At 35.7% G+C, this 17,031-nt stretch overlaps 2 protein-coding genes across 2 annotated transcripts; one reads left to right on the forward strand and one right to left on the reverse strand.

Moving 5' to 3' along the window:
• The first annotated feature begins 34 nt into the window (after positions 1-34).
• On the forward strand, positions 35-3,130 carry LOC132191953 (TRAF-like superfamily protein). Its single transcript, XM_059607098.2, has 3 exons — positions 35-184; positions 343-1,278; positions 2,632-3,130. The coding sequence occupies exons 2-3, from the start codon at positions 355-357 to the stop codon at positions 2,875-2,877; spliced, it is 1,170 nt and encodes a 389-aa protein (XP_059463081.2). The 5' UTR covers positions 35-184; positions 343-354; the 3' UTR covers positions 2,878-3,130.
• Positions 3,131-5,366: 2,236 nt separating this feature from the next.
• On the reverse strand, positions 5,367-10,855 carry LOC132191463 (eukaryotic translation initiation factor 3 subunit C). The gene is made up of 4 exons (XM_059606484.1): positions 10,758-10,855; positions 9,691-9,761; positions 7,782-9,572; positions 5,367-6,594 (listed from the first exon to the last, which is right to left on the reverse strand). Exons 2-4 carry the CDS (start codon positions 9,715-9,717, stop codon positions 5,593-5,595), a joined length of 2,820 nt encoding a protein of 939 aa, XP_059462467.1. The 5' UTR covers positions 9,718-9,761; positions 10,758-10,855; the 3' UTR covers positions 5,367-5,592.
• Positions 10,856-17,031: the final 6,176 nt, after the last annotated feature.

A 17,031-nucleotide genomic window follows, 5' to 3' on the forward strand; every position in this document is an offset into this window, starting at 1 on the left:
TAGTATAAATTTACCACGTGGATTGAAAGGAAGTTGGGGATGCGAATGCGATGGACATGGATTCCGCGCCATGGATCATTGCACCCCCTGTCCGGGTGCTCTTCCTCCCCGATAAAGCCGACGTCTCCGAAGCCCTTCATCATCGCCATCGCTAATCTCGCAATCTTCAACCAACTTGATTGGGGTAAGCAGTGCGCAGAATTCTTTGCGGAAGTAGGGTTCCAACGACCCCTTAAACTCGCGATTTAGATAATCAAACTTCTCCTATCTGGAAATGATTTTAATTTGAAATATATATATAGATATATATTTTGATTTCATTGTAGCTGAAATTGTTTGCAGGCATCTTTGGGGATGGATCTTCCTGCAAATGATGCAGAACTTGTACCGGAGAAGATTGAAGATGGGAAAGAGGAAGGCCCCTCATTCAAATGTGATCTATCTGATACAGAAATAGTTCACAAGATAGCCCAAGCGTTCCTCCCAGGATTAGCTTCAGCTTGTGTTGATAACACATCAGGTGGTATCTTCAAGAGCCCGGCTTCTGTAGCCGTTGATATGAGAAAAGAACTGGTGGACTATCTTACTCAGAGAAGTGAAAGTTTTATTGCTGAATTTGTTATCTTAGAAGCTGGTCCAGGGGCAGAAGCATCTGACCATCCCTACGATATTGTTTCTGATTTTGTTGATGATTTTGCTAGTTCTAAGAGGAACTTGTTCAGCCGGGTTTCAGGATGGCTACTGAGTGAAAAGAGGGAAGACAAGATAGATGATTTTGTTCAAGAGATGGAGATAAATGGGTTTTGGTTGTTAGATAAGAGAGAAGCCATTGCACATACTTTGCTCAAGAATGTTGACTTCAAGAATGCATTTCACTGTAACAGGAAATTCATGTCCGCAGAAGGGCTTGCTGAGCATGTTTGCCACTGCAGCTTTAGATCTCTGACCTGCACAAATGAGGGCTGTAATGCCAGATTTTGTGCCAGTCACTTGGAGAAGCATGATTCAGTTTGTCCCTTCAAAATAGTTCCATGTGAGCAGATGTGCTCCGGCAGCATCATGAGACGCGAGATGGACAGGCATTGCATAACTGTTTGTCCAATGAAGCTTGTGAACTGCCCTTTCTATGCTTTGGGTTGTCAATCCGCTGTACCTTACTGTGTGATTGAACAACATTGTTCAGATACTATCCATTTTCACTTGCTATATGTTCTTCAAGTTATTCACAAAGAAGCATCTGAGGAGGATCTGAAACGACGGGTGGAGCAACTAGAACAGGTGAGCTTTAAGGTGTATTTTGATATGTTTTTGTTGGACGAATTCTTGAATTCAAATAGTAGCTGGATATTATGTGCTAAAGACAACAAATTTTTTAATTCAAATAGTAGCTGGACATTATGTGATAAAGACAAGTTATCTGTCAGTGGCATGCATAAGAAATTATATATTTTGTATGTCATCTTTTCTCAAAATTTGAAAGGAAATGTTTTATTTTCAATGGCTTCCTATGCTTTTTGTTCTGTTCTTCAAAGAAACAGCCTGATATATAACCTTTTTTCTGTGAAAGTACATTTCTCCATTAGAACAGAAATGTACTTTTACACAAAGCGTTTATCTAAAAAGTCTAAGATGGTTAAGGATGTCTAGATTTGTGTGAAAATTGTGATGAAACCCAAGGACATATATGCATTTTATACATCCTTTCCTGAATGCAGAAGGGATTAGAAACTGATTACTTTAGGCAAGAGTTGGCACTTCTACATTCTAGATTCACCAACCTGATCATATTTTTGCTCTTAAGCCTGTAATTGAAAATTTTATTTGCCATTATGAATGTAAAGATAATAGAAAAGTCCAAATTTGCAGTCATTGGCCTTTTCCAAAAGTTCCACATTTTAAACTGTCTTAACCTTCATGCTTATTCCTGAAGTTTTTATGATCTGTCCATTTTGGGCAGTTAGCCTCTGTTGGTCCCCCTCCTTTTTGCGAGTTATATTAACTGCATCTTGAAAATATTGTGCAGTTTGAACCATGTTTGGCACTATGTAACAAAGGTTATTTACTTTTGGCTTCTCAATAATTGGCTATTTCTCAGTTAAAATAGCAAGGATATTTTCGAAAAGTGCATTTTGTCAAGGGATGGCTCAAGAATGTATTTGGCAACTTAAGACCAAATTTTCGGAATTAATTTAAAGATCTTTAGATGCTATTGGTTGTCAAGTAAAACCCAATGCTCGATTGTTGATATCATATGGCACTAAATTATCTGATTTCTTGTCCTTTGTGCACTTCATTTTCCTCCATCAAACACAAATTTTCTCTTCTTTTTTCTGTGTTTTACCATTTTTCAGCTTCAGTGAGAAATGATAATAGAACATATCAACAAGCAGAATTTTGAAAAGAAAAAAAAAAGTTAGGTGTTTGCTGGGCTTTTTTATGGGCTTAAGTTTGAAAGACAGGCCAAAATATTCGGTTACGTTATCTCTAAAATAATCTATGAATAAATCACTACTACGTTTACAGAATGTCTTCAGCTTCCCTTACTTTCAAGATGCTGGAATATTCAGACATGATAGATATACCAACTGCTCCCTTCTATTTAAGATAAAAAGCTTATGTGCTATGTGCCAGGCAGCATCCTCTAGTTGGCTAGCTGAAGCTCGAGAGGTGAGATCTTTAACCTCCAAAGTCAAGGATCTTGAAGCAAAGCTAGGGCCGTTGGAAGTTCACATCAAGAACAAGGATAGTGAAGAGAATGTGGAGATTTCAAATATATCAAATGCCTTGGATGAAGCCCATATCAACAAGGACAGTCAAGAGAGAATGGGGACTTTAAATCTAGTAAATGCTTCGAGGGAAGCTGAAAGTCCAAGTTAGACCTGACAATCATGCTTTTTGTTTACAGACAATCCTATACATCATGAAATGAAAATCTGTTACCTTTCCAGAAAACAACCTTGCTTTTTCTTGTTTTTTCTGTACCGTCTAACATCATTACGTCCATAACTATTTCATTTTAAGATCTTGATGTTCCTTTTTCCCTCGTGTACCTGTTTCTTTTTTCATATTTCATAGCCAATGATGGCCTCATGTTACCCATGGAATTTGATCAATTGGGGAAATTTGTTCCTTTCAGTCTGCAGATATACTGCTATTGACAATGTCTTTTCACTTTTTTCTTTTTTGTTTTTTTAACTTTCTAATTTCTTATCTTTTTTTTTTTTTTCTTTTTCTTTTTTTTTTTGTATTTTTCTTATGCGGGGTGCTACATAGAATGATATGCCCAAATGTTATTGAGTGATCACTGAGTTATAGGGCTTTATACACCTTAGCTGAGTAGGAATTTGGTTTCTATTGGGTGTTTTAAACAGTATGTAGGCCTATAATTCTATTAGGGTTAGAAGTATGTGATGAGTGGACTTCATATACCCCACCTCCCCCCCTCCCCCCCTCCATACACAGAGACCTATATTCTTATTAATGAGAGAATTTGGCTTGACCCAATTATGCAGACATTTTCAAATGACTTGCATGCTGAATAGAAGTTTTTCAACAGGGAAATCTCTTTCAAGGTTGTCAACATATCAGACAGGTAAATTTGAGAGAAGAATCATGGCATCATTCTTCCGGGAAAGCAAAATGAAACATCGTTTTTATGTAACATTCTTAACATAAAACCCTTTAGGTTCAGGAAACAAAGTATGACCAAAGAAGCTGTTAATAAGCATAGATCCCAGAAATATACTACAACAAATATTGCCACCCGTTACCACACAATACACATTAGACAACTTAAGTTTACCATCCTCAAACTGAACATTCGAAATAATTCCAGAAAACCAGGTAAAGCCATTTATTGATAATAATAATAATAATAATAAAAATAAAAATAAAAAATAAAAAAATAAAAAATAAAAAAGGGATTTAAGGAAGTGCATGTTGAATATTTCATAGGGAAGGTACCCACCTTCTGCCTACCCATTTCCAGTCTACCAGCATAATGGGAGTGCTTGTGTTACGATTTTAAGTGTTTCACATGAGTTACATGTAATGTTAATTATGTATATATAAGCTTTTAGATATTCTCCTCTTGCAAGCCATTTTTAAGGGTGAGTTTTATCCAATGTTTGTATCATTTGGTATCAAAGTCAGTTACCACGTCAAATATGGGATCATGCACATTTTGTCGAGTATGAGATAGAATGAGTTGCAATTTTGTAGTTGAGCGACAGAATGAGCTACTTATAAGTTGGATTAAAATGTCTAAATACTATTTATGGGTATAATATTAAGTTATTGGATGTTGATAGATGAGTGAAGCCGTCAAAAGATAAAAGGTTACCATTCAGGTCAGTGTTGATCAAGTGGATCACCGTGGACGTCGACTGCAGAACGTGGTAGTATATTACGATTATAATATAAGCTCTTAAGCAAGCGGATTTTCAAACATCAATTCTATCCAAAATTTGTAAAAGTGTATATTTATAAATATTTACAGGGGGAAATAGTTCTCCAAGGAATATGCTAATGACAATCTAACATAAACATGAGGCTGAAGTTCTTCAATTTTTTCAACACGTTGCAAGGAGGATGAATGTAGATCCTAAAACACTATTGCGTTTAAAATAAGAAAAGTAAAATGAGCAGCTTATAAATATATTGAAACACGTGCACTAGAACAAAACACTTGGAGCAATATGCTGATGTTTGGAGAGAGGCGAAAACAGCAAGTGTGTTTTTCGTCTTCATTTGGTGCGCGCAATATGCTGATGTGTAATTTTCTTATTGGAAGGCACAAATGATCTACTTTGTGTCAAATCCTTATAGAAATTATTATCTCCGAGTGATGTGAAAAAAACAAATTGAATTGCTCATGATAACTGAGGAAGAACTCCAATTATTTTTTCAAGAAACAAATTAGATTGCTCATAATTTTTTCGCCGGAAGCAATCTCTATCCTTTACTTTTTTGCACGGGAAGAGGCAACCTTTCCACACTATCCTTTAGCAAGTTATGACTATTTACAAAGTGAAACTTGCTAGTATCCAGAAATAGTTGCATTGGAACCCCTTGGGCCCTGTGAAATTTTCTAACAGCCCTATCAAGTTACCTGCGGATCAAAGTTGGAGACATTAATTCAAAACGAGATAATTAAAATGTTATGACAGTTGAGGACAGATTAATTCAACCGACTTAACAAAGCCTTCTCCCAAATGATCTGGATCAGCAACACGGGTGGTACTTTTTTAAGCAAACTTGGAAGAACAACTCAGCAAAACTCAGAAGATTTCAAGTCTGACAAAAAAACCCATTCCATTATCTCGTATAAGAAAACTAATACTACAGGCAACTGATGAAACAAAACATGATGAAAGGAGTACGCTTGCCGTCATAGCAGCAGCAAGCATAGCATGGCATAAATTATCAACTTTCAAGGTTCAAGTACATAAAATTCAAATATTGCAAGAAAATGAAACAAATTTGGGTCAAATTTCAGAAGCAACAGAGATCTTAGCCAAAAAGCTTTCTATCTGTAACGCAGGTACTTTAATCAGTATTGTCTTCTCTGCCAGTAGTCTCACTACTATGTTTCTAAGCACGAACCCCCCGGTTGAGATTGACCATGCGGTTTGAAGTATCCATATGGGATCCCCTCACAGATGAACCACTCTGATAAGAATTCCTCCCTGACCCTCCATATGCAGCATCTTGGTATCGTGTACCCGGATAGCTAGCATTGCTGCCTCGGGATTGACCTGTCCGATCCCTTGAGTACCCACCTCCAGCACCCTGGCCTACCGCCAAAGATCTCCCTCCACCAACACCATATCCAGCACGCCCAGTGCCACCACCTTGCCTTCCCTGAGTGAAAGAGAAGCCCTCTTGCCACCTACCTCCCCCAGCATTATAATCTTGGTTCTCTCTCCGCCTTGGAGGTAGATCCAAACCACCACCACCTATCCTCGCTTCTATTGCCCTCTCATTACTTTCTGCAAGGACTGAAAGCTTCTCTGTAAACTGGAATGCCAGAGCCTGCAACCTAATGTGTTCAACATCATGGAAAACAATGCACCGGGTTGGCTGGTCCCAACTTGCATGAAGCTCCTCATTGATCATCATCTTGCTAACAATGCTGTGAATCTGGGCATCTGAGAGGTCAAACATTTTGGTGAGCTGATCCAAGCTCAGAGAATCGTAGGAAGAGGAGTAGGTAAATAGGTAGGTCCTCAGTGCCTCTTCCTTGATCTTGTCCTTGAGCATCTCAAGGACATTCTTTCGATTCCTAAGGAGCTTCCACACATCCAAGGACGTGATAACCTCAAAAGCCTTCTCAAAGTCTCCCTTGCTAAGGGCCCTGGTGGCAGCCATTATGTGGTCTCTGACATTTTCTGGGGGACCTGTGAATGTTTGCCTCTCGCTCACATCAAGCAATCGTCGGAAATTCTTACTTATGACCTTGTGCTTTGGATCATGGGTGTTTGCTCCCATGTTGGGCACTTCTAGCAGCATGGCACATATCAGATGGACAGACTCCAGCAACTCAAGATTTATGTGCATATGGTATGGCATCTGCCGTCTCCTTTCAATCCTTTCCTGTTTTGGGTTTAAGGAGAAGCATTTACAATAGTGAGCCCTTGGACATACACATAAACAAGTATGCAAATTACTTAAATCGCATAGGAGATGCACTGAACCTAACCCAACAACAATATTTACAAAAAGAGATGCAAACATAAAGGTCTTTCTATTTCTTGATTCTAGACTGAATGGCAAATCATCAAAAATTAGTCACACAGCACATTCTAAAGAAACTAACAGGCTTTTGTCCTCACAAAACTATCATCTTACACAAGATGAAATAAAATTAACCAGAACAAACACAAGCTAACCTCACAGCAAAATCTAAATTCATATTTTTCTTGTCCATGAAAAATGTAATGGTGATATCATGTCTAACATAGTATATTGCTTCACTCCATCATCCCCATCAAATTGTTGTCAGTCGTACTGTATCAACCATGGTCAACTCAATTTACAACCCACAGAGAGAGAAAACACACAAGCAATCCTTCTTTACTTGTTCACATTCACAATTTACAAAAAAAAAAAAAAAAGCAATAGATTGTAATTATTTAATCCTGACGAAGTAAAAAACAAGTCATCATCTTCAAGATCGAATGAATACAAAGACCTTGAATTGGGATATAATTTCAAAAGCACAATCAGTCAGTTAATAATGCCAACATGTTATTCTGTCATTGAAAAAATATAGCATCAACAACACGTCATCAGTAAAACTCCCTGCTATATTTTAAATTTTCAGCACCACTTCTCACACCTTATTGTAAACTGAAGATAGCATACTTGCACATAAAAGAAAGTACAGAATTTGCATCTTTCAGCTAATTTATTCGCAACATAATTTCTTATAAAAAACTTCAATTAAACTATTTCAAAGGACATAATAACCCACATGTTCTGCACATACAGTGTAACAGTGAAGTAGCCTAGATGGGAATTTTGAGAAAATATCAACCTTGGAATATCCAAGCAGATCTACAAGCTTTCAACAATGAAAAGAAAAGAAAAAGAAAAAAAAAAAAAAAAGAAGAACAACGCCAACTAAGGATTAATCTACATATGAGACAAGAACATAAACATCAGTACCTTCAGCAGATCTACAAGCTTCCAACAATGAAAGAAAAAGAAGAAGAAAAAAAAATGAACACCACCAACTAAGGATTAATCTACATATGAGACAAGAACACAAACATCAGTACCTGTTCTGGAGTCTTCTCATGATACCGGCTTTGTGAAACACCTTGTGCAAGCAACTCCTTTACCCTTCCACCTGAATATAGTTCAGAAAGGCATCCATGGCCTTCGTTGATTAATCCGGCCCGGAACGCACATAGACCAAGTTGTGCCATTGCCCTGTTGAAAAGGATCTGTGTTGATATGTCCATATGCTGGATGCTATCTTGCAAGTGACTCATAAGCAGCAAATCACGTGAAGTTGAAAACTCATCCAAGATAGCATGGTGGTAAATGTCGCAGAGCATGGCACGGGCCTTAGTCCGCTCATCTCCATACTTATAAATGAGGGACACCAGGCAATCCATCAAGCTCCTAGTATTCTCTGGAAATGTGGGTTTCCGAGGAACAAGCTCTGGAGTAACAACAAATGCAGATGGACCCCTACTTTCTTCAACTACTTTATGCTCTTCACCTGCTTCTCCATCATCTCCATCTCCAGTCTGCTCTGCCAGTTTTCTCATGGCATCATAAACCTCTTGTGGCTTATAATAGATGAGTTCAATCCGCTTTAACGCAACCTTTGCAGCAGCCTTCAGGTCCCCAATACGTTCTAAATAATCCTGGACATTTTGAGCAAGAACTGAAAACATAGGCTCATCCCTGAGTCTCTCAACATACTCACGAGTGTGGGGATCAATGCATTGCAAGCTCTTGAAGAACTCAGTATCTATCTTTTCAACAAAGGCAACCAAGTTTCCCCAAACCCGGATTGTCCCATTATAGTCTGGCCCCTTCTGGGTTTCATTCTCATCGGGCTCCATCTCATCCACCACTATGTTGGAATGCTGGACAAGAATGTCCAATATCACAAGCATATTCTGGACAGATTTCTTCCATACAGTTATGGGCATGTGGCCATTGAGACCCGGATTGACATCAAATTGTGCAGAGACAACACTGAATAGAATTTCAAGTTTCTGTGCAGGGGTTTTGGCAACCTTTGTCAAAAAAGTAAGCTGCTCAACCTGCTCAAACCTTCCAGTTCCTTTCTTACCCCGAGCAGCCACAATCTCCTTGAATTTCTTGTTAACTGTATCCCATGTGATCTCACTAGGGTTCTTGAATTGCTTATCCATGAGCTTATCTTTCTTGCTCATCTTCTTCTCCCACGTTCCACCATCTTCGTCTTCACTATCCCCACCTTTTCCATCATCTTCATCATCAGAATCTTTGAATTCAATCTTTGTAGGATCCTCCTCAATCTCAGAATCAGTTTCTTCATCCTCATCCTCCTCATCCTCATCTCTTTCCTCCTCGCTCTCAGGATTTTCCCTATGCTTATTTATGAAATCCTCGTATTGTTTGTTGTTTTTCTTCAGCTTCTGTTTCATTGAGTTCAAGGCCTTCGCGTTGCTGCTGCTCATCTTCTTCTTCGCATCCTTGTTGGCCAAAGCCTGAGTAAGGAAGTCCTCCAACATCACAAGTGCTTTAATGTAAAGGTTAGGAACCTTTTCAGACTCTGTAATGCGCATTACTTTCTCCAGTTGTTTATTTATCTTGTCAAAGCTTTCCTGTAAGCTCACCCAGTCATTTATTTTCATTGCATTCTTCATCTGGTCAACCGTGGCTGACATCTCCTCAAAACGTTTATCTTTTGTAGACCTAACAACCCGCTTTTGGCCAGTAGAGTCATCACTATCACTTAGATTTTCTTTAAGGTATCTGCTTCCCCCAGCTTCAGTGGTGGAGTCGCCGGGTCCATTCTCAATCTCTTCATCATAATCACTCTCCTCCTCCTCAGAGTCACTGCCACCCTGTTAATAACACAAAAACATTTTATAAAATCCTTTAACAAAGGCAGTTCTTAAAGTTCAACCATAATACAGAATCCAATAATTGATACTAATAAGGTATTGAAATAAAGGTAAGAACCTGGGATGTCCAGAAACGTGAAGCCATTCTCACGAACAAGTTAAATGCAACAGATCAGAAACCTCAAGAAACTGCATTTAAACACAGAACAAAAATTGTTACATCTTCAGTGAATTGACATCTAAAATTTAAGTGTCCCAATGAAAACAACCTAAACTCTGTCAGTACCAATTTGTATAATCCAATAACAGAACAAGATAAGTAATTACTCCACAAAACTGAAAAAACACACAAGAAGGATGCTAAAACCCTAAAAACCTCAAATGGGTGTCAGGAAAAGAATGTAAATTTGCATAAGTTAATACTTTTATACCATGTATTATTACTTACAAGTTACAAAAGAACCCACAAACACAAGCAAACACGCTGAACTAGACCTTAAGCAGCCACTTGGCTTAGCGAAGATGAATTTTTGTTCTTCAGAGCATAAAAAGCTAAAATCAGAGTAATCCTTCATATGAAACCGATTCAGTGAAATCCAAAATCCACAAATTTCTCAGCAACAAAAATTAAATTCAAATTTTTAACCAATAATTATTTGATCAAAAGAATCAAATAAAACCAAGAGCTAAGCTATTGCTGACGATATATGCATACATACAGCAAAATCTAACAAATCGAACGAAGGGAACCCAAACCATAAAACTAAAAAGGAAGGGTTCGTTATAGATCACTGTATCTTGGTCATGGTGAGGCCGGATACCCATTAAGGATTGACAATGCGATCTGTGAGATTCAAATGCATAAATATTTCTATTGATAATGCAACAATGCGAACTCCCCTCAATTACAAGTCCTTTTAAGAACCAATTGAACTAGTACATTCAAACTATAACTATTTTTCAATCTCTGCGCTAAAACTGGAATCAGAAGAACCCAAATCTACACCAAAACGTCTTGCTTCTTAACGTAGAAGAACATCATCCCTTTGCATCCGCAAGGTATTTTGTAAATCACCCAAGCCAGCTCGCAGAGATGAGCACTCATCCTTAAAACGCAGAGAAAGAAAAAAAAACCGCAGCAGGCCGCAGGTTTAGAGAGAGAGAGAGAGAGAGAGAGAGAGAGACCTTTGAAGGAGAAGCAGCGCCGCAGTAGGTCGCAGGTTGAGCGCACGGAATCTTGAGACTTCGTTAGAGGCTTAGAGCGTGCGATGGGAGACGAGGGATTGGAGTGATGGTATAAAATCAGGGAAGGGACAATTGGGCCGGGCTTATGAAGCCCAAGACTAACCGACCTGAACCTTTTTTTTCTTCCCTCTTGTTCGTGTTTTAATTTTTACTGTTTTTGGATTGAAATTAAATAACATAATCTCTTAAATACGATAAAAGAAATTAAAATCATATGTGCCACGTCATGTGGAATATAAATTTTCTCCAAACTAGTTTGGAGGAAATATCTTCCAAGTCATGTAAAATAGTGCCAAGTGTCTATGAACATTTAAAATGTACATTAAATTCTTAACCTCATTAATAGCAGTTTACTAACTTACACTAAATTTAATGTGCATTTTAAATGTTCATAGACACTTGACACTATTTTACATGGGTGCAAGGATATTTCTTTGAAGGAAATTTATGTCCACGTCATGTGAACCATGAAGACATAGTTTGTAAGAAATTACTTACAAATAGCTTTTAAAAGTGAATGTGTCCATTGTATGTGAGAAGTTTTTTTTCTTTAATAGCATGTGTCTCTTACATACTTTTTTAATAGCTTAAAAAATGCATGCCATTTTGAGAAGGACACAAATTTTCTCCAACCTTTTTTTTAATAAGTGACAAATGTCATTTCTCACATATTTTTTATAGGAGTGTCAAAAATTACCGGAACCGGAACGGAAAAACCAGGAAACCAGAAACCGGGAAACCGGGGTCCCTGTTCCGATTCCGGTTTGAAAAATCCAAAAACCGGGTACCCCGGTTCCGGTACCCGATTTTTACTGGGAATACTGGAACCGGGTTTCCATTTTATTTAATATATATTAATATTTTTTACACTTAGGTTTAGGTTTAGGGTATTTTAAAAAATTAATTTTTTATTTCTAAGGCCCAAATAGGCAAAAATATTGATTTTTTATGATTTTTGGACTTTTTTAGGTTTATTTTTTAATTGTTTGGAACAATCACAACAAAGCCAATTTAATTTAGACAAAAAGACTAATAGATTTTTAAAAAAATAGGTCAACTTATGAAAAAAAAAAAAAAAAGAAAAAAAAAAGAAGGCTTATTTTAGGCTCAATACCTAAAATAAGCCTAAAAACCAATTTTTTTAAAAAAAAAAAACGGTTACCAGACCGGGTAAAACCGGAACCAGCCGGGAACCGGGAACCGGGACCCCGGTTAACCGGGGTCCCGGTTCTAGTTCCGGTTTTGGCCAAAAAATGGGAAACCGGACCTGGTTGACACCCCTAGTTTTTTATAATATTTTTAACAGTCATTTATTGACATTATACTAACATAGAAACCCAGACATTAATTTTTTTAAAACTCAAATATGTTGAATGACACTTGTCACTTATCAAGGTAGGTTGAAGGAAATTTTCTTCAAACTAGTTTTGAGGAAATTTGTGTCCAATAAGAGAATAACTTTTATATGAACCTAGCATAAATCAAATCCTTTGTACCCTCTAATAAAAAATAACACATCAGTATATTGCTCCAAATGATATTAAAAGGAAAACACAAGATTTTACCACGCACAAAAGGTTTAGTTTTGGGAAAAATATAAAAAAACCCTTCCAAAACTACTAGTCGTTTGCAATATAGCTCTCAATGTTCAAAAGGTATTAAAGTAGCTCCCAAAGTCCCAAACTACCAAAATTTATCAAAAATGCCACTTATTTTTTTATATTCCTATAATACTCCTATTCTTTTAACAAATAAAATAATAAAATAATTGTAAAAAAAAAAACAATGGACAAATAAATAAATAAATAATTTTTTTTTGGAATAAATAAATAATTAGTCACTGTAGTTGGCCTAAATTACAAATTGCTTCATGTCCTATTAAAGCAAAATCAATTTGGTAGTTTGATGGGCTTTAGTACTTTTTTTTTTAGAACATCTCAAGAACTGTACCTTTAATTTTACTTTAATACGACATGAATCAATTTGTAATTTAGGTCAACTACAATGACTAATTATTTATTATTTATTCCAAAAAAAACTTTTTTTCTTTTTTTTTATTCGCCAATTGGTTTTCTTGTATTTTTAAAAAATTGTTTGGTTTTTTTTTTACAATTATTTTATTATTTTATTTGTTAAAAGAATAGGGGTATTATAGGAATATAAAAAAAATAAGTGACATTTTTGATACATTTTGGTAGTTTGTGGACTACTCTAGTACCTTTTGAACATTTGGAGGCTATATTGCAACCGACTAATAATTTGGAGGGCTTTTTTATATTTATCCCTTTAGTTTATGTCAAGTCTATTGTCTTCCATTTCAAAGACTAGTTTGTATAAATTAAATTTGTATCCCACCATTAATGAATATTTTTACAAGAAGTTATATAAATAGTAAATGAAGTCGTTCGTCGCCCATTCTTAGTCTGCTCTGCGTACAAGGTCCGGCCATTCTCTCTTGGGGATCCGGCTTATATGCTGTTATTAAAATAACAGCATGTATGCTGTAGTTTAATCAACGGTTAATACTAAATTTTAAAGTTGACTTACTTTTATAAGCTTTTATTAGGAGAGAGAAAATGAAGAGAAATTTTGAGAAATTCAATCTTGATCATTGATTAAACTACAACATACATACTGTTACTAAATAACAGCATGCAAGCCAAATCCCTCTCTTGGGCGCGCCAAAGTTTTCCAAGCCTTGTTCAATCTCCTTTCCTTAACATTCATATTGGGCTTACCCTTTCTGTACATGGGCATTGCTTTACTCCATTAGTCATTATCCTTAACATATTCATATTGGGCTTACTCTTTGGGTATATGTCCTTAACATTCACATTGGGCATTTGAGAAATAGGCATTAAAATCCAAATATTTCTCAAATGCATGACATAGAACAAGCCCATGTTACCACCGGGAACCAAGCCCATCCAAGTATGAGTTGGATGTTATTCTCGGGCCCATTATTACATAATATGTGAGTGAGTCTTTACGAGACTCATGTGTTCAAGCAAATAACTTATAAGCAAGTTGTTTGAAACTTAGGCCCCGTTTGGTTTACGGGTATTCATTAAAAAAATAAATAGTTATTATTGAAAATAGAAGATGCTGGAATTGAATAATTATTCAAATTCTTTAGTTTTGTACCAACACATATTTCATAATTGGAATTAAACCAAAATTACTAAAAAAAACCCATTTGATTTCTAATTTTTCCAAAACTCAAATTAAAAATTAAAAAATTAAAAATAAATAAAAAAGGTTGAACGTGTGGTGGCCGACCACCCACATGATATATATATTTTTTGTTTTTATTTTTTTATTTTTAAGTTTGAGAGAAAAATATATATATATATAAAAGATTTTTTTTTTGAAAAACTTTGTCCATTTCCTCATGAGTAGCTCTTATTTTTTTAGAGGAATAGCTATTCTTCTCATTTTTTTACAGCAATATCAATTCCTGTGTATAAAGGATTAGTGATTCACACGGAAATAATTATTCTTAGGATAGACCCTTACCAACCAAAAGAATGACTATTCCATAGCCATTTTATTTTAGATGACTATTCTGCAAACCAAACAGTCCCTTATTTGGACAAATAAACCCTTATAAAAAGTCACTTACACTTGCTGTCGGAATGGTTAACAATTCAAAAAATAAAATTGTTGGAAAATATATCATGGTTTGATGGAAGAGAATGTGTCCTACATGTCGTCAATACACTTCATTTTACACCTTTGTGAACTCTCTACAATTGTACTGTTGAACCATGTCTTTCTTTTGAGCAGCTTTCAATGTTTCATATGATGAACTCCATGTTTCCAGACAATTTCTCTTCAGAATTTGGGACTTCTTTCTCTTATATTTGACTTCTCCTTGTACCTATTCAACTAATCTCCCTATTGCTGGTTCGATTTTTTTTTTTTTTTTTTTTTGGTCTTCAAGCACGTAATGGCTGATCTCACCTTCAACAGCTCGAGCTCCTCTTTTTCACTGTCTGCCCGAACATTTTAGAATTCGGGCAGAAAATTTCAGAGGATTTACATCCTTCTATTGTTTCTGCTCATTTTGCTTTTTAATTACAAAATATTGATTGAAGTAAATGCTACAACCTACACTTTGGGATCAACAGATTAATCGTTTACCGTTTATCGACCGTTACTAAGCCGTTACTGACCGGCAACCGATTATCAGCAGTTGGTAGGTAGAATAAAAATATTGTTTCAACGTTAACTTGGTTTCGTAGGTGGTAGTAAAAAAGAAAAAAAAGAAGAATAATCATCCATTAATATCATTAATTGACTTAATCAATTTTTCAACTGAAATTTGAATTTTATCAGATCAATTTTTTTATTGTTTTGCCTAGCTAATTTGTAGTTGTACGTCCTTTTAGTGTTTTGCCTAGCTAATTTGTAGTTGCTTTTTTCTTTTCATTTATAAAGCATATGCTTTAGACCTCCTATTAGCTGCCTAACCGATTAACCGAAAAAGTTGAAACTATTTATTGTCAGTATAAAGTCGGTTAATTAATCTACTTAATCGACTTCCACATTTCGGTTTGTGAAAATGTCCCTACTGACACCGACTGGACCGATACCCACCACAACCTAGAGTCATCCTCATTCAGTGTCGGAGCTACGTTAAGCTTTGGGGGTGCCAAAGATTTTTTTTTTAAAAAAAAAAAAAAAATTCCTACCCAAAGTTCCACATGGCACCCCCAAAAATAATAATAATAAAAATTCTTTTTATTTTCTCCTGCTCTAAGCTCAATTCTTAATATAAGTGGTCTTGTAATTTTGATATTTTGGTTATTAAATGTTGAAAATATTGGTTGTTAGAATTTAAACATTTAATTGAAGAATTTGATACAATTCTAAGCTCAATTTCTCATTGTATTTAAGTATTAGTGATTAGAAAAGAAGAAAAAAATTAGAAAAATGTACAAGTTCATTAGCTCCGCCACTGTCTTCATTGAATTAAGACGAATGGATTTTTGCATTCTAATGTTCATTTCATGTATACTTTTGCTGAGTTGGCATATTCTATTTATCATTAATTAAAAATAAAATAAAAGAAAGATAAAACATGCCAACTTAACAAAAATATACTAGCCAGGATACAAAAAGCATATCTCATTTTAAGTAAATAACAGAATTGACGAAGTCATTGTGGAAAAATCTCAATAAGATTCATTCAGATTAGGTAAAGCGAAACTCAAGAAAAAATGGTGGAAAGTTCTTGAAAAAAGACTTAATATTTTTCATTTTTGGGTGTTTTGTGGGGGCAGACCAATTAGTCAATTACCCTATCTTGACCGCCCGTATGACGGAGTGGGTCAAGGGGAAAAGGCTTTTCCTGGGTGAGTCGTGGAGAGTCGCTGGGACAAAGTATACGTCAAAGATTTGGAATTTGGAATTCCCTTTTACTATTCTTTTTCCTCCTATATTGCTCGCAACTTTTTTTCTTTTTTTTTTTTCCTTTTTCCTCTATTTTTTATTTTATTTTATTTTTCACATATAATAAATTAATAATTGTTTACGCGTATGCTTATGCAAATACCAACAAATAGAAATCAAAATGGATCCACTATTTCGAGTTTGACTTGAATTCGAGTCTATGAATCGTTCCAACGGACATTGAACTTGCATAAAAAAAATCTTTTTGTTTTTATATATTTCGCTCTTTCCTTTTTTTTTTCCACCAATTTTTTTTTTTTTTTTTGGGGGATAAAATATGCTTTCAAATGGGTGTTTTTATTTTTTTTGGTTTGAAAAAATGTTTCATGTGTTGAATTAATCAAATTGTTCTTCTAGAATCTCTTTCGAAGATAATACGAAATAATTATTTAATCCATTGAATGAGATTCTCGAATTCTTTCCTTCCTATATATCTAAATTTCTTTGTTGAGGATTAATCATATATTGCTTGTCGATAAGATCTTTGGCATGTTTATAAGAAATTGGCAACCATTTCTTATTAAACTAGTTTTATGAGATGAGTTAGGCGAGGCCCACAAAATTCTTCATGGTATCAAAGTCTACCACAAGATGAATGTGACCCACACTATTTACTCTGTAACAAGGATTAGGAAAGATACTGGCATGCACGTGATGTGAGGGAAGTGTTGAGGAATAATCTCACATTGCTTGCTTGTGGACAAAACCCTGTGCATGTTTATAAGGAGTGTACAACCCTCTTTTATTGAACCGATTTTAT

Source organism: Corylus avellana, chromosome 10 (genome assembly GCF_965113065.1).
Source record: "Corylus avellana chromosome 10, dhCorAvel1.hap1.2, whole genome shotgun sequence".
Taxonomy (NCBI): domain Eukaryota; kingdom Viridiplantae; phylum Streptophyta; class Magnoliopsida; order Fagales; family Betulaceae; genus Corylus; species Corylus avellana.